The sequence below is a fragment of the Eptatretus burgeri genome, chromosome 4 (genome assembly GCF_056783735.1).
Source record: "Eptatretus burgeri isolate ZD-2024b chromosome 4, Ebu_testis_v1, whole genome shotgun sequence".
Lineage (NCBI taxonomy): Eukaryota > Metazoa > Chordata > Myxini > Myxiniformes > Myxinidae > Eptatretus > Eptatretus burgeri.
In genome coordinates this window covers 11,200,469-11,222,493 of record NC_140964.1, presented here as the reverse complement: position 1 = coordinate 11,222,493, position 22,025 = coordinate 11,200,469, and the positions used below count along the sequence as shown (strand labels likewise).

General features: G+C 44.0%; 2 protein-coding genes across 7 annotated transcripts in view; one reads left to right on the top strand and one right to left on the bottom strand.

Annotated features, from left to right (window-relative positions):
- Positions 1-9,865, bottom strand: part of AARSD1 (alanyl-tRNA synthetase domain containing 1) — a 77,340-nt gene extending 67,475 nt beyond the window's left edge. The window contains exons 1-4 of one of the 3 annotated variants that reach the window (XM_085876936.1): positions 9,726-9,865; positions 7,106-7,234; positions 6,816-6,975; positions 6,650-6,707 (exon numbers count right to left, since the gene is read on the bottom strand). In XM_085876936.1, coding sequence (XP_085733062.1) covers positions 6,650-6,707; positions 6,816-6,975; positions 7,106-7,234; positions 9,726-9,794 — 416 coding nt within the window. In that variant the 5' untranslated portion in view covers positions 9,795-9,865. Of the gene's footprint in view, positions 1-6,649; positions 6,708-6,815; positions 6,976-7,105; positions 7,235-9,104; positions 9,259-9,725 lie in introns of those variants that run through there. The other 2 variants (XM_085876935.1, XM_085876937.1) reach the window with 2 other exon arrangements.
- A 7,035-nt stretch (positions 9,866-16,900) lies between these two features.
- LOC147027475 (uncharacterized) overlaps positions 16,901-22,025 on the top strand; it is a 36,610-nt gene continuing 31,485 nt past the window's right edge. The window contains exons 1-2 of one of the 4 annotated variants that reach the window (XM_085876933.1): positions 16,901-17,031; positions 20,018-20,091. In XM_085876933.1, coding sequence (XP_085733059.1) covers positions 20,025-20,091 — 67 coding nt within the window. In that variant the 5' untranslated portion in view covers positions 16,901-17,031; positions 20,018-20,024. Of the gene's footprint in view, positions 17,110-18,900; positions 19,151-20,017; positions 20,092-22,025 lie in introns of those variants that run through there. The other 3 variants (XM_085876934.1, XM_085876930.1, XM_085876931.1) reach the window with 3 other exon arrangements.

Here is a 22,025-nt window from a genome sequence, read left to right as displayed (position 1 = left end):
GCAGCTGAATTGAGAGAGAGGGGTTAGAGCATTGGCTCTTAACCTGGGGGGGTGCACCCCCTAGTGGGGCATGAGTAATTGCCAGAGGGGGTGTGAGCCCGGAGAAAAAAGTAGGAATTTCTCTAATTATTTTTGGAATTCACTTAACAAGTGTTTACATAATATTGTGATGAACGTATAAAAAAGAAAAATAATAACTTTAATAATTTTCCTTTTCTATTCGCTACTCGGCCTACCATTTTCTGTGTTAAAATTAATTTTAAAATTTAACGTTTATTTAAATTTAATATTAAAATTCATATTTTATTTTAATTTTAATATTAGAATCTATTTTTTCACAGATTTGCAGCACCCATTTCAAACTAAATCATTCGCAATGAATGCAAAAAAGCAGAGGTATCTTGACAAATATATTCAATTTGGATTTGCGTCCCTCCAAAAGGGTAACACACAGGTACCCCAGTGCGGAATATGCTACAAGACTCTGAGCAATGATGGCATGCGGCCAACACGCTTGGAACGCCACTTGAAGACAATGCATCCTGCTCTCGCTGCCAAACACAAGGCATTCTTTGAAACAAAAAGGCAGTTCTTGAAGCAAGCTAAGATGGACAGCAGTGGAGCATTTCGGCAACAGATTTCAAAGGTTGTTGAGGCTTTCTACGAGATCGCCATGTTGATTGCAAAGAGCAAAAAGAGCCATAACATCGGAGAGACTCTCAAAAAACCAAGTGTACTGCGTGCAGCAGAGCTCATTCTGGAGAAGGATAGTGCAAACAAGCTTTCCCAAATCTCTCTATCAAACGATAACGTCAAGGGAAGGATCGATGAAATGTCTCAAGGCATCAAATATCAAATTCTCGACCAAATAAGAGCTTCTCCTGTATTTGCCATCCAGTTGGACGAAACAACTGATGTTGCTCAGTGTTCTCGGCTACTGATGCATGCTCGTTTTGTGTCAGGCAATAGTGTAAATGAGGAAATGCTCTTCTGCCATCCCATGGAAAGTTATACAACAGCAAGAGATATTTTTCAAGTGGTATCAAGCTTCTTCCAAGAAAATAAACTTTCGTGGGACTCGCTGGTAGGGGTGTGTACTGATGGAGCTCCGGCCATGCTTGGTTTGCAATCTGGTTTCATAACAAGAGTGAAAGAAAAAAGACCATCTGCTCTCGGTTCACACTGCATCTTTCATCGTGAAGCCTTAGCATCCAGAACTCTACCTGCTGAAATGAGGGATGTCATGAACCTGTCTACCAAGGTAGTCAACTTTATCAAAGCTGGAGCCTTAAACAGTCGTCTCTTCAAACAGCTGTGTGTGGATATGGATTCTGAACATCAAGCCTTGCTTTTCCACACAAACGTACGAAGGCTTTCGAAGGGAAACATGCTTGGACGGCTTTATGAACTACGACAAGAAGTGGCAACATTTCTCGATTCGCAGCAGAAAGCAGATCTCCATGACAAGTTCGAGTCTGAAGGAGTTTTGCAATCTCTAGCTCACCTGGTGAACATCTTTGAAGCGGTGAATGCCATCAACCTCAAACTCCAAGGGAAAAACATCAACATAATCATGCACCAAGACGTCATTCGAGCCTTCATGGCCAAATTCGACCTCTGGAAATGTCGAATTCAGGATGGAAATACAGGCAGTTTAGCGAACTTGGATTCTGCTCTCATTCACAGTTACCTTGATTCTGAGTTAAAGAAACAAAATAATTACTCATTTGACTGAATTGAAAGCAGAATTCATCAGATACTTTCTGGACATAGATGAGAAGTGCGAAGCCTGGAAATTCATTAGGAACCCATTTCAATGTGAAGTAGCTGATATTGTTACAAATCTGGCAGCCATGAGCACACAACAGCCAGAGTCCTTATAGATCAGTTATATCGGTAAGTACATGTTTTTGGTTTGGGTCCCGTCCCTGTGTCGAATGGGAGTTAATTGTACGTGCGCTGTGGGTTCTTTTATAGATAGGATTTTTTACATCACTTACAACGACAACAACGACAACAACGTCCATCTTCGTTTTTACAACAACAACACTCAACTCTCGGCATTCTCCGTGCGCTCACTGGTATGCGGGCGTGTGCGGAATTCCTTTGGAATGGAATTCCATTCCAAATATGGTCACGAAGCGTTTCGCTTTGGCTGTGCGCCAAATAAGGGTATGCGTCATTTTCCGGCCAATGGGCAACGAGCAGACCAGAGCCGGGGCGATCCTTTGCAAGAATGCGGAGCTGCGACACGTGGCCCGCCAAATGATAACAGGCCACGGATGAGCGGACCGCGCCCCGAAGGACAAAAGAAGGAATGAATGTTTGCGTCCCGTCAGCTTGAGGGTTTTTCTGTCTGGTCTGCGCTGACTGCATCGCGCGCATCAGAGGTGTCTCGTCTGGCGCATTGCAGGAGCGGTCAACCATTTTCATCAAGGGAGATCACCTCGTCTCGCCTCCTCTGGATTCGGCTGCCCTGGTCCGTCCTTTGGCGACTGGTGCTCCGGGAAGGTGCGGACATCGAGTCGCGCGAACGCGGCCAGGTAGCCAGCACGTTATGACTCCCAGCCGAACTATTCTCCTCGGCTGGAGAGCCAAATAAAAGACCCGACGGGGTCCATTTCTTTGGGTGTGTGTCTGAGTGTGGGCCCGTCACTAAGTGGAATTGTTAAGTGCTTTTGCTGTACATTATTTACATTTCTTATTCGGATAACTCTGCTCTTTTTGTGTTCCCCTCCCCCCCCCCCCACATTGTAAATAAATCCCCTCTTGTTGAATGTCCCAGCTCGTCCTTGTCCTTTCTATAATTGGTTTGCTGCGCTGTGAATGGGAATTAGGAGGCCTCATTGTTGCCGTAATCGTGCAATCGGCCCGGCAGGATTCTGGTACTCTCCGCTCGGGGTATGACGCGGATCTGGCTCGGTAATGGCCGGATCGCGCAGATCCTGCCAAGGGTGAATTTCCCCGGTAGTTTGGACGACATGGGTATTTAGGTATACTGTATTGAAATTGGCAATCGACCCTATCCCACGTGGTCGAACTATTGGTGATCTTCGGTCCGATAAGGGACCAGTGACCTTTCGGATTTATCTGAAGGGTGCGACCTAAATTCCGGGTGTTCGGTGGAGCCGTCTCTACTGCTCCATCTTGCGGTCGTGCTCGCCACCGAGACCCGGCCCCACAACAATATTTCAGACGAAGTGTAAGAGGAGTTTCTTGAATTAAAGTTCAACACCTCGGCTGAAGAAGACTTGAAAAAACTGGATCTAGAGACGTTCTGGGTCACGTACCTTCATGTTTACCCTTTGATCTCACATCAAGCTCTTCGGATTCTGACAATGTTTGGATCAACGTATCTTTGTGAAGCTGCATTTTTCACGCTCCTTGCTGTCAAAACCAAGTACAGAAATAAGCTGAACATTGAAGGGGACTTGCGTTATGCTCTCTCCTCCATTCGACCATGCATTCAACATCTGGTAGCTAAGAAGCAATGCCAAGTATCTCATTAAATGTCATCTCATTAAATGTGCTGTGTATATGACTGTGAGTGTTGCTAATACAGAATTCTTTGTTCAATAAAAAAACGAAAAACATGCATTTTTTCAGTTTTTCCTTTGAATTCACGAGGGATTTTTTTAATAACTTGGTTGAAGATGTGAGGGGGGGGCGTGGAGGCAAGGACCAACTACTAGAGGGGGCGTGGTGGTAAAAAGGTTAAGAACTACTGGATTAGAGGGAAGCTTTGAGAGGGAGGGGAGACGATGAGAGCATGCACGGTCATGGAGGAGGGAGAATGGAGAGGTGGGGAGAACGAGACTGGGTAGTGGTATGGTGGAGGTGGGAGCCGGTGGGAGGAGGAACAAGATTTGACGGGGTGGGAGGAGGGGGAGATGTGATGAGAGGAAGGAGAGAGAGCATGATAGAGATATTGAGGAGTGTGCTGAATGAGAGTGAGATATTTGAAAACCACGCAGTTTGGGGTAACAGAGGGGAAACTGTTAGTAAGGCAGAGGACAGTGGAGAGATGCTAGGATTGGGGGCAAGATGGGAGGGGTAAGTAGGGGGTATAACATGGAAGGAGTGAAGAGGTGGTAGATTTAAGGAGGTGGGATGAATTTGCACTGAAGTTGGAAAACAAGAACGATTAATAATGGAAGATGAACAAGTATTGCAAAATGGGATTTTCAAAATTATTAGGTCAGAGATTCATTTAAATACCTTGGAAGATGGATGGAGTGCAGAAGAATTGACAGAGTAGAGAAAGGAAGCCTTGTAACAGATGGAATTTTTAGACATGGGATTTTTATATAAATTGTCGACGCTCATATGAGAGCGAACACACAACGCACAGCAAGGGGGGCATGAGGCAAGAGGGGCGGGAGAGGGAAGGACAAAACAGTGGGGAACAGAGACATTAGGAGATCTGTGGAAGGGAGAGGGATGGGATGGGGAACATGGGGTATACAAGATGGACACTACAGGGACTTTCAGGAAGGAAATCAGGGAATTTGAGGAAGGTGAGTTTGGGGTGGATTAACAGGGGTAGAAAAGATTGAGGGTTTGGATGGTTTTTGGATAAGAGGTGGTGGTAAACCGCTGTTTTGAAGGCCTGGAGGGAAGAATGGGCTTGAACAGAGTGAGGGAGTTTATTCCAAAGGCGGGAAAAAAGAGGAATGAAAGAGTGAAGTTGAGCAGTGATTCGTGATTTTTGTAGTTTTACCAGAAGGGGGTTATTGGCGGACCTTGAGCGCCCTGCGGAAATATGGTGTGGACAAATCGCAAACAGAGCAGGGGGGGCGAGGCTGGAGAGGAGACGGTAAAAGACAGAAAGAGCACCGACCTGCCTGCGGTGAGAGAGTGAGAGGCCCAAAGACTCAGCTTCATCGCGGGAGATACTAATGAACCGAAATGCCTTGGTTTCCACAGCGTGAAGCCGAGAGGCAGGAGCAAGGTCGAATTGAACACAAGATTTTGAAGAAGCACCGATCAAATAGGGGACGTTGAAGCATTGTGAGAAACCGTTTTTATTTTATTTTTAAAGATTAGGGAAGAGGGGGGAAGAGTAAAGGAAAAGTTTGAAGAAAAGGTCATGAAGTTGTGTGGTGAAAACCTTAACGATCAGTGTGGAATTGGCAAGGAAGAAGGAAGACAAAAAAGAAGAGTCAGTACAGGAAGTCACATTGTTAATGGGTTATTATGTGACGGAAAAGGTTTTTAGATTCTCGTGGAGGATCTCTAAGTCTTACTCACGTTGTTGTTCTTCATCTTCTTCTTGTGCACTTTTTTGTTTCACAGCCCACAGTTTTCATCGAAACTTCCTGAAGCTTGGCGTATTTGTGTAAAAATTCCCTGCGCTGACAGTAACCATCTCCGATTTTGAAAATTCTTCCAAGAAAACGTTATGACGTCAAAATATCCCCGCTAATGGAAATCGCCTAAAAAATTATCTCCGAAACTCGGGAAGCTTTTTGAATTGTGTTTGCGGGAATCGAACAGGGCATTAGCAGAGATGAATTACCGCACATATGATACATCACAATGATGTCATATCAATTTTTTATGACGTCATTCCTATTTTTTGACACTGTTTCACAACCCAGAGTTTTCATCGGATCTTCATGACACTTGCCATGTATATGCAGAAAGCCCACGCGCAGGCAGTAACCATCTCTGATTTTGGAAATTCTTCCAAGAAGAAAAGTTGACGTCATAATATCGGCGCTAATGGAAATCGCCTGTACCATTATCTCCAAAACTAAGCAAACTGTTTGAATTTTGTTTGCGGGAATCAAGCCGGGTATTAGCACGGATAATTTATCGCAAACCTGATACATCACAATGTCGTCATATTCGTTTTTATGACGTCATCATTAAGAGGACGAGGATCTTAGCTCATTTGAGCTTGTTTTTTGTAGTATTTTTTTTTATATTTTAAGACATGAAACAGAGGTTGCAGTTGGGAGGGATAGAAGGAGGGTGGAGGGAAAAGTGGAGTAAATAAAAACTGATGGTAATAAGGAGGAAATACAATAAACATGATCGTGTACACAAACGGGAAGAAGGGTAGACCTCAAGGAAACCCGACATGACAAGACTGACGAAAACCAACCAAGTAGCACAAATTTTGAAACAAAACTGAACTCGGAACACACAGTAAACATGGAGGCAATGAAATAGACAATCAAAACATGAAAAACGATGACCGGAAACTTATCTTTGAGAAAGTCGGCAGAGACCCCTGAGAGAACCAACCGTCACCTCAAAAACCGGAACCGGAAGTGATGAACGTTATGGTGAAGCTTCATCAAAATCGTACATGTACTTTCAGAGAAGTTGCAAGTTTATGTGGATGGACGCGCCATCCCACAAGTTCCCCAGAACTACTTCCAGGTGAGCTCATAATGTAATATTGATCGGGTGGAGTAATTTTGGGTTTTTTGAAACTTAATGAGCAAATTCTCTTTCAGAGTTGAGATACAAGTTGTGAAAATGGGCAACTTGAATTCCACAGCACTGACAAAACTTTACATATTGATGTGGATTTTGGAGTTTTGTGTCCTCTGCAAGACATCATGCATGCACAACACGGAGATGTCCCATAAACCAATTCTACACGCTGCATCGCAATAACAAATTAAAATAAACTCACCATGAAGTTGTCACAAAACCAAACATGGACTCAACAAGAGCACTGATGAGATGCTGACCTGCACGTCAAAAAAAGTTTGTGTAAAAAAAAAAACAGAAAAGTTTCCAAAACTGAGGATAATCTCAATACCGTAGTTATGAAAGATGTACTTAAGATTTGTTTTTACCAGAGTGTTGCTGCATATGATCAAAACGTCTCTCCCAATCAACTTTGACATGCACCTCAACACCAGGCTCCAGTGGGGACCTCATGAAGTGCACGGCATCCTTTCCGCATCGAGTTACGCTCAGCACAGGTGTTCCATCAATGGTGCCACGGTCATCAGGCTGGATATGACAAACCGATAAATCATTGCATCATACCCCAGATCCTTCACCAATTCATGTCTGAGCCTGTCACAGTGAATAAGGTGGTCCACAGTTGCTTCATGCACTCAACGTGTAGGAAGGAACTCACCTGACCACCACCCTCTGGAAAAAGCACCGTATCCTCCAAGATGATGTCATAACCATCCACCTTCTCCTTTCGTCCTTTGGGATCAACAGTCCGTGTTGCAGCCTTGCATGATATCACCCGGGTATGGAACTGCGGGTAAAATTAACACACAGTACTGCAATTATGTCAGAAGAATTATTATTTTTTACACACTCTTTAATGACGTCAGAAGATCTTGAAATTATCAGCAACATCCCTCAAAAAGCCAAAGTGGAGAATCTGTTATTATCCAATATCGGAGATATCGGTGGCCTCTCAATGTCCTCCGACATGTCATCTGGCCTTTCAGCCCCTTGGCCTTTCAGCTACCATTCCATAATCACAGAAGTTCATTTACTCTTAAGGTCTGGTGTTGCCTTCATGGTTAAGGTGGCTGGCTTGTGTTTGGAGTGTCTTGAGTACAAGCCCCTGTTGTGCTGTTAATCAACACCAGGTAGGGTTGACTCAGCCTGTCATGCTTCTGAGGTTAGCAAAATCAGTAGCAGTGTGCTGGTAACAGGGGCATTGCATCATTGGCACAGCTGTGCCACCAGAAAATGATGCAGCCAAGCAGCCACAGGATGCATACAAATAAATCAATAAAAATCCATTACTACTACCATGACCAATCTGCATATCCACGCTTGGGGGTTGACCCCTTTGCACTACCTTCTCTTGGGACAGGGGGGAACGTGATGTTGGGGCAGGAATTTTGGATTTTTTTTGTTCATGGTGCCAGCGATGGCTCCCCCCACTCTTTGCGAAGGACACCGTGGGATCTTTATCGGCCACCAACTCAGGCCAGCAGATGTGACGCCAAGTTTAACGTGCATGCGAGGGACGGTCCACACATTGATGAATCACCCTGCCTGTGAAACACCAGGATGACAGTTTATAGCAAGGCTTAATAACTACTCATTACAAACCTCAACTCAGGAGTCCCTTTTCTGTCTCACATGTATTATCATCATCACCTGTTTCGGCTCAGATGATTCCTGTTCCTTCTTCAAGATTTGTAGTTGATGCACCACAAGCAGCTTCTGTTGTTCCCTCGTACCTATCCCCTACCGTTTCTACGTTCATTGACCTACACTCTTGCCATCATTCATCGACAGCACATCTCATGTCCACCTATTCTATCTAAGAGTAGGTTGCTGTATATTTAATAGGTAAGGAGTGCATCATCTTTCTATAATTCCAGCAATCTCTGTGTGTCTGTCTGTCTGTCTGCGACCGCTGTTTCTCGACAACCACTGGTCCGATCCAATTGAAACTTGCCAGGTATATTGCTGGGGACCTGTGGATGTGCCTTTTCAAGGTTTGATATTAATTGGAGAAGTGGTTCTCAAGTTATGGCCATTTATTTACCAAACCAATGACAGGACATGGTGCTATGACGTCATGATTGACGTCACAAATCTTCTTCTTCGTTTGGTATGACGTCACAATTGACGCTGGGGACCTGAGTATGTGCCTTTTCAAGGTCTTTTCAAGGTACGGGCACGCACGTACGGGCATGCACTAGTTTCTTTTAATCGGAGGTTGTGAACCATATTTATTGACAAGAACAACTTTAAATTTGGAAATTGTATAATTATCCATCACCACTGAAACAGGTGCCACACTATATTATTTATGACGTCAGAGCATCTCAGAAAGCGAGACAGTGAGTGCTACCTGCGCATCGTACTCTGCTCCTCATCACGTGTGGGATTAATGCGGCGACGTGAACTTGCATAAAAATCACAAAGAGGAATTCTAAAAGAAAAACAACTTCAATGTCTGCGACAAGTACAAGGAAACAACGCAGTCCAATCAGTACACCTTTACCTGTACTCGTCTGTACTCATTTGGCCTAAACTATGTTGGCATTCCATACATTTTACTGTGTTCAGGAGATTTTATATATACTGGATATATAAATGCAAACACACTGTAAGACAGGTCATGGATAAAAAAATACAGTGCAGTGCAGTACTACCTCTCTTGCCCAGCTGTCTCTCTGACATAAAAAAGCCATGCTTGCAAGTGCTTGCGAACACGTTCCTTAAGTGGGCGTGCTTAGGTTATTGCCTCCTTCGGTAGTTTGACCAAAATAGTTAGATCTTAAAAATTAAGGGCTGATGAATGTTGTTTTAATAAAGATAGCATTCAGTTAAAAACAAAAATTAACATCACATGAAGGTACGGAACCATCCGAGCTTACTGTCACGAATCCTATACATCATTACATCAAATCTTCTTCTTCCTCTTCTTCTTCTTCTTCTTCTTCTTCTATTTTTGCGACGGAACCATCCGAGCTTACTGTGACGACTTCAATACATCATTACCTCAAATCTTCTTCTTCTTCTATTTGGGCTTCCCCGCGTTATTATGAAAGCTGCGAGGCTCCTCAAATGTTATTATTTTCATTACAAGGCTGAATGTAAATCACCTTCCGTATAATCACTATAATACATCTTCTGAACAAAGCAATCCATTTAAAACTTTACAAGATATTTTCCCACATTTCGTAATGAATTTACACTTGCTGTTCGATCGTCCTTGGAGTGTGATATTAGCAAGCGGCTTGCTATAGCTTGCCAAGCCATCCGTTCCGTACCAGTCGCTTCGTAAGTGGTAAGGTGTATGGATAAGCTTGACACGGGGATCCTCCTTCTGACTCCCCCATTTATTTCGCATTCTTTCCCTCTTCCTCGTGCTCTGTCGCCGCTACTATAACATAATAACGTCGTTTCGGGAAGTTATCACAAGAGGATCGAGTAAAACTGAAAACGACGGCCGGGAAAAGCAGATGCTCGAGTTCCACGATGTCCTTGTTTCCATGGAGACCGCCATGTTGTTAAGCGGTGCCGAGCGCTGCGTTCCGTTGGAGCGCTTGCTCGAGCGCTTTGAGTCAAACAAGCTGCCTGGAAAGCGATAGCAAGCCGCTTGTTAACGGAACAAGTCAAACAAGCTGCCTGTTTTATTTGCATTTTTCGATCCTCCTCGAGGATCTCGAAATCTTACGTTGTTCTTCTTGTGGACTTTTTTGTTTCACAGCCTACAGTTTTCATCGAAACTTCCTGAAACTTGGCATACATATGTAAAAATACCCCGCGCACACAGTAACCATCTCCGATTTTGGAAATTCCTCCGAGAAAAAAAAGTTATGACGTCAAAATATCTCCACTAATGGCAATCGCCTAAAAAATTATCTCCGAAACTCGGCAAGCTTTTTGAATTATGTTTGAGGGAATCGAACAGGGCATTAGCAGAGATGAATTACCGCACATGTCATACATCACTATGACGTCATATCAAATTTTTTATGACGTCATTCCTATTTTTTCCTACCGCTCATTTGAGCTTGTTCGGTCAAGAAATGAAAATTAAATTTCCAAACAAATCGTTTTTCTTTCTCAAATTTCAACAACCAGGTGCAGTAGTCCTGTATTTCCCGCCAAACAACACGGAGTTCCTCGGAAGGTTGGGTTCCTTTCTCCGTGGTAAAACGTTCATATCAAAATGCAAACGCATTTCTTCAAAAATTATTACATTTTCTATTTAAGCAATTACTTATTTCATTACCTGTGTTGCTATTTTGTATTAATTGTTCTGCAATTGTTACTCAGTCGTTGGGCGGTGTATGTGATTAATTTTATTTCCTCATGGCCATGAGGCACAAGAACATTAATTCGTATAACGCACGTAACTTTGTGTCCATCGTTTTCCAGACGATTTAGCAACTCTGGGCCAGACGATTCATTTAACAATGAGTTAACTTGCTTTCAGAAACTATTTTGTTAAACTTGATCTCACACACGACACATTCATCGATTCTCGCACGATTCCTTTGCTAAACTCACCCAATCACACGATGTGATACATTTCATTTGATTTTAGAATCAGTCTTGTTATTGTGCATTTAACATAATAATTGTATATTATTTATTTATTTATTTTTTTAAAGTTGGCTCCATCCTCTAGATAGGCCACCTTTTCTTATCTTGACACTGGACATCGATAATCTAGATAGGCCACCTTTTCTTATCTTGACACTGGACATCGATCATCCACATAGGCCACCTTTTCTTATCTTGACACTGGACATCGATCATCCACATAGGCCACCTTTTCTTATCTTGACACTGGACATCGATCATCTAAATAGGCCACCTTTTCTTTCTTATCTTGACACTGGACATCGATCATCTAAATAGGCCACCTTTTCTTTCTTATCTTGACACTGGACATCGATCTTAATTTTATTTTAATTTTTTTAATCTGATTTTTTAAATTTTAATTTTAATCTCATTTACATATTTTTTTAATCTCTTTTAATCTAATTTTTGTATTTCAATTTAAATCATTTTTTTTTGTTTTTAATATCATTAGAAAAAAAATTTCTCATTTAAAATTTTTTTTTTAATGTCGCTTTAAAAAAATATATTTTAATCTCCTTAAAAAAAATTTTTTTTAACCTCATTTAAAAACAAATTTATTCTCATTTTTTAATTTCAATTTTAATCTCATTTCTAACAAGCTCAAATGAGCTCAGATCCTCGTCCTCGTAATGATGACGTCATAAAATTTGATATGACGTCATAGTGATGTATGAAATGTGCGGTAATTCATCTCTGCTAATGCCCTGTTCAATTCCCTCAAACAGAATTCAAAAAGCTGGCCTAGTTTCGGAGATAATTTTTTAGGCGATTTCCATCAGCGGAGATATTTTGACGTCGTAACTTTTTTTCTAGGAGGAATTTTCAAAATCGGAGATCGTTACTGTCTGCGCAGGGTATTTTTACATATATATGCCAAGTTTCAGGAAGTTTCGATGAAAACTGTAGGCTGTGAAACAAAAAGTCCACAAGAACAACAACGTGAGTAACACTTAGAAATCCTCCACGAGGATGTAAAAAAAATTGTTTAATCTCATTTTAATATTTTAATTCAAATCTCATTTTTGACCATTAAAATTTTTATGACCTGTTTCTCAAGCTTCATACAGTTAATCTTATGTATTTGAAACCTCCTACATTGGGATTGTTTAAAGTTTCCAAAATGATTTTACCATATCACTGGACAACAAACATTTTGTGTTCTCGACTAAATCGAGTATGCTGATTCTGAATCTGAAGTCAGAATTTTCTCAGCACAACAGGATTTTGAGTTATACATATGGTCCAATTACAGTAGCTTGCCCTCGTGGGTGTTTTTGAATGATGACAATTATTAATTTTTGTATTTCTGGTTTCAATTATAGCAATACAACTGTTGTAGAATATTATTTCTCATAAAAAGAGCTTGAGAATGCACTTTAAATTATTAAAAATTGAAAACTGACCAAGCTATGAATTTTTAAATAAAATTTTCCATGCAGCATTGCAATTTTTAACTAACCCTAACCCTTATGAAAATCTTTGTAAAGGCATTGGATCATGATGGTAATGGCTTCCAATATCTCAGAGAGAAGTTTGGCACACAGATAACTGATGCGAAACTCAAAGCAGGCATTTTCGTTTGGGCCCCAGATCCGAGAACTGATGTGTGATCCCGAGTTCAAAAATTAAACTGAACCCACCTGAGTTTGTGGCATGGGAAACATTTGTGTTGGTTGTGCAGAACTTTCTTGGGAACCACAGAGCTGAAGAGTATGCCGAATTAGTGGACAACATGCTCAAGGCCTATTAGTGAATGGGCTGCAAGATGTCTCTTAAAATGCACTTCTTGCATTCTCATCTTGATTTCTTCACACCTAATCTGGGCGAGGTAAGCGATGAGCATGGCCAAAGGTTCCACCGAGACATTTTGGTCATGGAAGCTTTCAGTATCAAGGCCGGTTCAACCCAAACATGATGGGTGATTACTGCTGGTTCCTCCAACGGGAGACCAATTCTACACACAAGCACAAGAACAAGTGTCTTCTTTTTTGTTTCTTAAAAAAAACAAGTGTCTTCTTGTTTCTTTGTAAAAAACAAGTTTCTTAAACTTCCTTTTTGGCAACCCGTTTATGTTATTGCTTTGTAGACTACACATTATACACGGAGATCAACCACTGTTATCTAAATATGATGTGAAAGTAATTACTAAACACTGATATTTGATGTACAATGTGGCAATCTGCAATAACGAAGTATCTAATCCAACATGCTGGGTATCATTCATACAACATATACATATTTTGAAAACCTGACGTGCTGGCTAAGTTCTGGCTGCAGAGTTGAAATCGGCGGCCCAGATTTAGCCAAGAACACCTGCATTCCCCTTCGTAGCAGACGAAAAGTTTTTTTTGTTTCCCAGTGAATCAAAAGGTGGGTATATCATCTCCTCTAAAAACATTGATTACCAAACACATTGGTTTGTGCTGTGGATGGAGAAGAATAATGTAAGTGGGGATTACATAATGCAAGGGGCAGTCTTGGAGCATATCAAACAAGATCTGGGGGTGGTACTGGTACAGTGGTACTGGTAATATGCCTGGTGTTGGCTTAATGGTTTGGGTGGTGGGCTTGGGATCCCAGGATCCTGAGTTCAAATCTCACTCGGCTGTTCAATTAATACCAGGTGGGGTTGACTCTGCCTATCGTCCTTCTGAGGTCGGCAAAATGAGTGCCGGCTTGCTGGTATCCTGTGTTGGAGTGGTGACCCGTCCAGGATTGTGGCTACAAGGAGACTGCTTAGGCAGCAACAACGCTCTGCACAGAGTACAGTCCTGATGGATAGTACGGGTAATACATACGCCAATTGTGATAAAAAATAATTTGGGATCATTTATAAATGAGTATAATCTAGGGGTGGCAATGTACATGGGGGAGGTAAGCAGATAGCACCAAGCACCAGGTAGCCATAGTTAATTAGCTAACAGGGTTTAGGTTGTATTCTTGGGGTGATAAATTATAAATCAAAAAAGGTAGTGTTTGTACTATGGAGGAATTTAGTGAGGACCCCATAAAGAACATTGTGTACAGCTTTGGTCACCGCAACTTACGAAGGACAGAGCTGCCATAGAAAGGGTACGGCGTCGATGCACCGGACTCCGTTCTCCAGGGATAGATTGATTCCAGACTGATTCTACAGCCTACACCGCATAAGCAACGAGGAACGTTTGAAGGAGACGGACGGGGCATTACACATTAGAAGGGGATCCGATAGAGATGTTATCATGAATGGTGTGGACAAGATATGTGCAGTGGAGTTTTTAACAGACTGGACAGTGTTAGGATCAGGGTTATGGCTTCAATAATGCATGGAATGGCCTCCCTGGGAAGGTAATGGCAGTGGAGGGGGGAAGATAGGTTTAAATTGGATGGGTACTGTCGGAGCAATTTTAGTCATCTCGGAAGCTATAATTCAAATACAAGCTGTTTATTCAGTAAAAACAAAAGACACTCCTGTGCACAGAAGGAAGGCTTCAACTCTCAACGAGGTTACGAGCCAAAGACTTAAGACAACAAAGAATATTGAGTGTATATACTGTATATAGTCAGGGCTTGATTTAGACATGTGGTGGCCCCTGGGCTGCCTTCAGTAGTGGAGGCCCACCCTACCTTAGAATACTAAAAAGGTGACAAGACATATTTACAGTCATCCATAAAGTATATTTTTCAAGAACAAAGGATCTGAACTTCTATATAAAATAGAGAATGAGATAAGATGAATATCTTATATCTGTTATAGATGAATATCTTATATCTGTTATAGATGAATATCTTATATCTGTTCCACTTACTGCCAACTACCATTCAGGCACTCCCGAATACATTTTTCCTTACAATTTTTTTTTTCATGAAATATGTGGAGGCCCCCTGGTTGTGGAGGCCCCTGGGCAACTGCCCAGCTTGCCCATGCCTAAATCCGGCCCTGGATACAGTTTTACCATGGTATGAGATGGAACTTTGTGGACTTCAAATTTGCTACATCGAGGGGTTTTGGTTTGTTTTGGAGTTTGTTTACAGCCTCTGGTAGGGTTGGGGGGGGGGGGTGGAGAAAATAGGAGAGAGAGAGTCATGTTTTGCCGTGCTGACTAAGATGATCACCGGATAGATAAAGTTTTACAAGGTTGTTTTCGACTAAATCAAAGAAATGTGTGTTTTCTGGTCTTTACTGGCTTTCTCAGCAAGTATATTTATTAAATTATTTCTCAAAAGCACTAAACTAAGTTAATTTGTTTTTAGATCCTCGTGGAGGATCTCAAAGTCTTACTCAATGTTGTTGTTCTTCTGCTTCTTCTTGTGGACTTTTTTGTTTCACAGCCTACAGTTTTCATCGAAACTTCCTGAAACTTGGCATATATATGTAAAAATACCCTGCGCAGACAGTAACCATCTCCGATTTTGAAAATTCCTCCTAGAAAAAAAAGTTATGACGTCAAAATATCTCCGCTAATGGAAATTACCTGAAAAATTATCTCCGAAACTAGGCAAGCTTTTTGAATTATGTTTGTGGGAGTCGAACAGGGCATTAGCAGAGATGAATTGCCGCACATATATTATACATCACGATGACGTCATATCAATTTTTATGACGTCATTCCTATTTTTTGACATTTTTTGTTTCACAACCCAGAGTTTTCATCGGATCTTCGTGAAACTTCCCATGTATATGCACAAAGCCCCCGCGCAGGCAGTAACCATCTCCGATTTTGGAAATTCTTCCGAGAAAAAAAGTTGACGTCATAATATCGCCGCTAATGGAAATCGCCTAAAAATTATCTCCGAAACTAGGCAAGGTGTTTGAATTTTGTTTGCGGGAATCAAGCCGGGCATTAGCACAGATAATTTATCGCAAACCTGATACATCAGAATGACGTCATATTCGTTTTTATGACATCATCATTAAGAGGACAAGGATCATAGCTCATTTGAGCTTGTTTTACTTTCCTATAAATTAAATTAATAATTCCGTTTCCACAGTACCTTGATGCACTGGATATCTTCTTGCATATGGCAGCTATTATTTTGTTTGGGCACAACCATGCCACTGATGCTGTGCCCCAACACCAACGCACTGACACTCATTTCGCCAACCTTGGAAGGATGACAGGAGATGAGTCAACCCCACCTGGTGTTAATTCAGTGGAAGACGGGGTTCCAACTCAGGACCCTAAGATCCCAAACCAGCCACCCCAACCACGAAGCAAACACCAGGCTTGCAATTGGGATATTGATGGTTTCTCGGGTTGGTGCAGAGCAGGCATGATGGGCCGAATGTCCTTCTGCGCCAAAGTTCTTTGCGCGTCCTTCTCGTTGTGCTGTGTTGTGTTGTTGTTGTTGTGTTGTGACTTGTGAGTTTACTTCCTATGATCAGCCACACATTTCCAATCGAAGCGCTGTACAAAAACATATACTTTTATTCCACCTCTTGTGCAGAAAGGATTCACAAGAGACAAAAAAGGACCATCTACTTAATACGTATGCATAACGGGAGGGAGGTAAACAATTCAGGAACCGAAGGGGGAGGAGCAGCGCCCAAAGTCCCGTCAAATTTGACTGTGATAAATAAATTTCCTCAAGCATGAAAAGTAAAAGTATTATTTCGGAACAGCAATTGCTATAAACAGTCGGAAGTGCGACGGTAAAACAAAATACAGTTGCAGTAGTGACGTTTGCTCGTCGTGACGTTTGCTCGTCGTGACGTCGTGACGTCGTGACGTCGTGACGTCGTGACGTCGTGACGTCGTGACGTCGTGACGTCGTGACGTCATGACGTCGTGACGTAGAGACGTAGAGACGTAGAGACGTAGAGACGTAGAGACGTAGTGACGTAGTGACGTAGTGACGTAGTGACGTAGTGACGTAGTGACGTAGTGACGTAGTGACGTAGTGACGTAGTGACGTAGTATCGTTTGCCACGCCCCTTATGCATTAGCTCCGCCCTCTGGCCTGGCCTCGCTCCGTTCTCCTTCCGTCTTCGCATCTTGAGGAGTGAGTGCTTTGCGGATGGCAATCCGTTTCAATCCCAATAGGGGATCCTCATGCTGCGGTCGACAGTCGATCTTACAGGTTCTGGAGCGGCTCTAAGTACCTGAGAGGAAGTTTGTGTGGCCGATGTCGTGCGCGCCGAAACTGAATCTCGCGTGTCTCTGTTTTCCTCGGGATAAAGGAAATGTCGAGTCCTAATCGTGCTTCTTCATTGGCCTGGACGCGAGCAATTTCACCGGAGATCTCGGTCAGTGCGGCGTCACATTGTCGCCGGATATTGCAGAGCGTTGTGCGGTGTTTCGTGACGTCACGTGGTCTTTGTCCGTGCGGTGTTTTGTGACGTCACGTGGTCTCTGTCCGCAGCGTGACCGGTGCAGTTTTTGCCTCCACGGTTCCGGTCACGTGAACGGAGCGCTGTACGGTGTTTCGTGACGTCATGTGGTGATGGTCTCTGTCCGATCACACCCCCTCGAAGTCTGACTAACCAATCAGGTTAAAGGGAATTTTAATTGTAATGAATTACAATGACTGCTTGTGTTTGAAGTGCTCATTATAATGATTCCTAAAGGGTAATTTGTTGATCCCACGGGTTGGTAGCGCATCGGTACAACCAGCGGAGTCACAAACATGGTGCATCAGTATCAACCCCCCTGCCACTCCCCCCTGTCACTCCCCCCGTCACTCCCCCGTCACTCCCCCCGTCACTCCCCCCGTCACTCTCCCCGTCACTCTCCCCCCCCTCCTCAACCACGGATCTGGGGGTGCACGGCTCCCCATGAATCGTTCCCGCCCTACAACTTGGTGGACTTTGGCAGTGGGAGGGGGGCCGCGGTGCCCAATACGCGGACCGTGGGGGCCTCGGTGCCAGCACACGGGGTGGGGGTGGGCGGTGGTGCCCAGTACGCGGGGCGTGGGGGCCTCGGTGCCCAGTACACGGGGTGGGGTGACCTCAGTGCCCAGTACGTGGGGTGTGGGGGCCTCGGTGCCCAGTGCACGGGGTGGGGATGGGCCTCGGTGCCCAGTACACGAGGCGTGAGGGCCTCGGTGCCCAGCACGCTGGGTGGGGGTGGGCCTCGGTGCCCAGCACGTGGGGCGTGAGGGCCTCTGTGCCCAGTACGTGGGGCGTGGGGGCCTCGGTGCCCAGTACGCGGGGCGTGAGGGCCTCGGTGCCCAGCACGTGGGGCGTGAGGGCCTCGGTGCCCAGTACGTGGGGCGTGGGGGCCTCGGTGCCCAGTACGCGGGGCGTGGGGGCCTCGGTGCCCAGTACACGTGGTGGGGTGACCTCAGTGCCCAGTACGTGGGGTGTGGGGGCCTCGGTGCCCAGTGCACGGGGTGGGGGTGGGCCTCGGTGCCCAGTACGCGAGGCGTGAGGGCCTCGGTGCCCAGCACGCTGGGTGGGGGTGGACCTCGGTGCCCAGCACGTGGGGCGTGAGGGCCTCTGTGCCCAGTACGTGGGGCGTGGGGGCCTCGGTGCCCAGTACGTGGGGCGTGGGGGCCTCGGTGCCCAGTACGCGGGGCGTGGGGGCCTCGGTGCCCAGTACACGGGGTGGGGGTAGTGCTCTCCTTTGGCACTGCACCACATCATGGTAGCTTGTGGTATAATAATCCCATGCACAAGAAACGAGGTGAAGCAATTGGTTCATGTTCGTATGTCCGTCTAATCAGTTTCTGATCGAGAAACAACTTGTTTAATCCTAATTTAATATTTTGAACATGAATTGGAGGAAGGACAAGTCTTGAGTTTTCCAGCTCCAGTACTTTAGTTCCACATTTGTCCCAATCATCGGCGCGCAGAGAGGTAAAACCTGGAATTTATTGATTTATATGCCTTTAAACCTTCCTTTGTGATACTCCTCCTCCAGTTCTGAGCTGATGACATCCATACTTGTTACATAGGATGAGCATGACCCCAATTAGTGCAGAGGGGTGTTTTTATCTTTGCCAGTGGTCTTGGGGGAGTGGGCGCAAATTCTCCATGTATAGGTGTACCGTGTAATACTGCTCCAGGTGGGAGAGGGTATTACAAATGTGTTCAACCATTTGGAAGAGAACGGTCAGAAGGTTCAAGTAGGAGGAACACGATGAACATTCGGCGAACATAATGGTGGTAACGTATGTTGGGGTACGACAGATCCGTCCATTGTGCTTGTTAATTTTAAAACTCACCTAGTTAACGAATCTGAAGCCAGTAAAGCTGCATTAGCGTCGGAGTTGCGTGTTCTGCTTCGCTGGGTTCAAGTAATCGTACCGACTGCATCATTCCGGACCATGTGCAAGTGTCCGGTCGATGGAGGCGATCTGGTAAGGAGAGTTGTAGGAATCACGATGACGTGTAACAAGGGCATGAACAAAAGCATTTGTTACCCTTAAACGTTCCTGAAGCACAGAAGAGGCGATTGTAATCGGTTTGGTGTCGATCAGTCACTCGCTGAGCTACCGTCATCCCTTCGCCACGGCGAGGCTCTGCAATGTGAAAGGCTGAGTCTTTCTGTTTTTTTTTTAATTTTGAAACAGGATCTGTGGCTTGTAGCGGAGCCGGCACACGAGACATAACACAGGACTGTTAGACAAGACAAACGCAGCCCCCTGAGGTTGGAATTTTTTGAGGAATTTCCTCCTCCACATGGATGCCAACCGATGGGGATTGTCCATGCTCTATCCCTTTCTAAATGTTGAACGTGGAGCAAGGGAGCAGCACTTACCGTTACTGAAGTCTTCAGTATGACTCGGCCGGGGTTTGAACCACCGACCTTCGAGACTCGGAGCGGACGCTCGAACCATAACACCGCTGAGTCTGGTCTTGTTTCGTTTTTCACTCGAACGCGCGTGCTTTCGCACTTTTGTAAGCAGGTTGCATTTCTGTGCAATTTCAAAGTCAGATGTTGAGTCGATTAACTCGTTTGATAAATACCTTGATTTGAAATGCACGCATTCCACTTGATCGATCAATTTTGATATATTTTTTTTAATTCAATGTCCCTTTTGCCAGGTTAAAAATGCCAAGTGAGACGACGGGCACGTTGACTGCCACGACAAAGGAAAGTCAGGTTCACGTCGAGTCTGGTGAGTTCCGAGCGTTGTTAAAGGGTCTAAAGTAACAATCGTTACTTATTGCTTGTTCTCGTGACGTGCTGCACGGTAAGTTGCATTTATTATTCCAACATGGCTCTTTCGAAACCAGCATCAAATCTCCATTGTGCCGTGTTATTCCATAAAAGCTGTGGCAAAACAAAATGGTTCCACCATCGATTTTTATAATATTGTACTTCGGTGGTTATTCTACTGTTCGCGTTTGCTTCTCTGTTTTGATGAATCTGGTTCAGTATCTTCGAGTGTAAATTTAAATACATTTTCATTTTCGTGTTATAACCTGTGGGTTTTATGAAGGCTAACCAAGTCGGATATTTGTATTCTATAATTAATTTATCAATTTTATTGTTTTTGTTTTTTTCCAAATTCATCGATTCTGTGAATGGTTTCATCCATAGGGTTACCTTATGAGCCTGGTGTTGGCTTAGTGGCTCGGGTGGCGGCTTGGGATCTTAGGGTCCTGAGTTCAAAGCTCCGTTGGCTGCTGAATTCATACACCATGGGGTTGACTCAGCCTGTCATCCTTCCGAGGTCGGCGAAATGAGTATCCGTGTGTACTGGTAGAGCGGCACTCCATCAGCGACACAGTCGCGCTTCCAAGAAATGATAGCTACCCCGGTAGCTCAGCTGCCATACGCAATAAGAATAAGAAGAAGATAGGGTTACCTTAATAAAAATTTGGAATTTTTGTTTTGAAAATTAAAGTGCGGAGGTAATGAACGAGGAGTTGTTTGTTTTTACACTTCTCCAATCATGTGGGACGTACGAATGAAAAAGTCAAATTCATTGGTGCAGTCCCTTTTAGATGCAGACTCAAAATCATATTAAAACCACCCTTGAACGGGACAGGCCTGCGCTTTAGCTTCGGGGTTATTGTGACAGATAACTCGGCAGATCACACCATCATTAACAATATACCAAGTTCTCTACAGAATAATGCGATTGTTGCCAAAGCAGTTCCGAGGCAAGGGATATGGTTACGGTTATGCTGGATGGTTTTGCCATTGCCTTCCCAATAGTCAGTCAGGACAGGAATTTGTAATATTTGTTCAGCACGTTGGCGATAGTAAACTCACTTTTTGTGAAGGACACCATGAGATGTTTAACATACATAAATTAAAGCCATTCGACGAGACGTCCAGTTTAGCATCCATCTGAGGGAGGGCACGTGCTGTGATACCTCGCCCTGCCTACAAAACACCACAATAACAGTTTATTACTGGGCTGAGATTCGATCCCAGGCTAGCCGGTTCAGAGGTCAGTGTACATGTACCTTTAGGCTATCCTGCGAGCCCCCGACCACACTATACGCATACGGCATACTTATCGTGCCACGAGTGAAAAACCGGCTGATGCTATGTCTTTGATTCGGATTCGGAAATAGGAACTTGACACTATTTTCGGACGAAGAGTTATCATATTCTGGGAATGCTGATTATGGTAGATATTGGGACGTTACATACCAGGACAAACCCGAATATATATTATATATATATATATATATTATATATATATATATATATATATATATATATATGTACACACATACTGTACATATATTGTCGTGGAGGTGGCCGGGTTCGAATCCCGCTCCGGATTGCAGTTGTCGCAGGGGTGCTGGGGTTCGAATCTCACGATCTAAATTTGTAGTAGCCAGGCGTTTAACACCGACCAACCTCCTAGGACGGTGGAGCGGTCTTTATTCCAAGGAGGCGGACACGCTCATTGACATGGATTTCAGCGCTCGCTCAAAGGGTATGGTGGATGGCAACACCGCTGTATGGGGGAAGAGAACAGAGCCCAGTGAGGACAATAGCGGACGGAGAAAGGAGTATTCGGAATGGAACAGAAGGAGGATTGCGGAGGATGGACAGCATGAGGGGGTTTGATCCACGAACCCCACTACA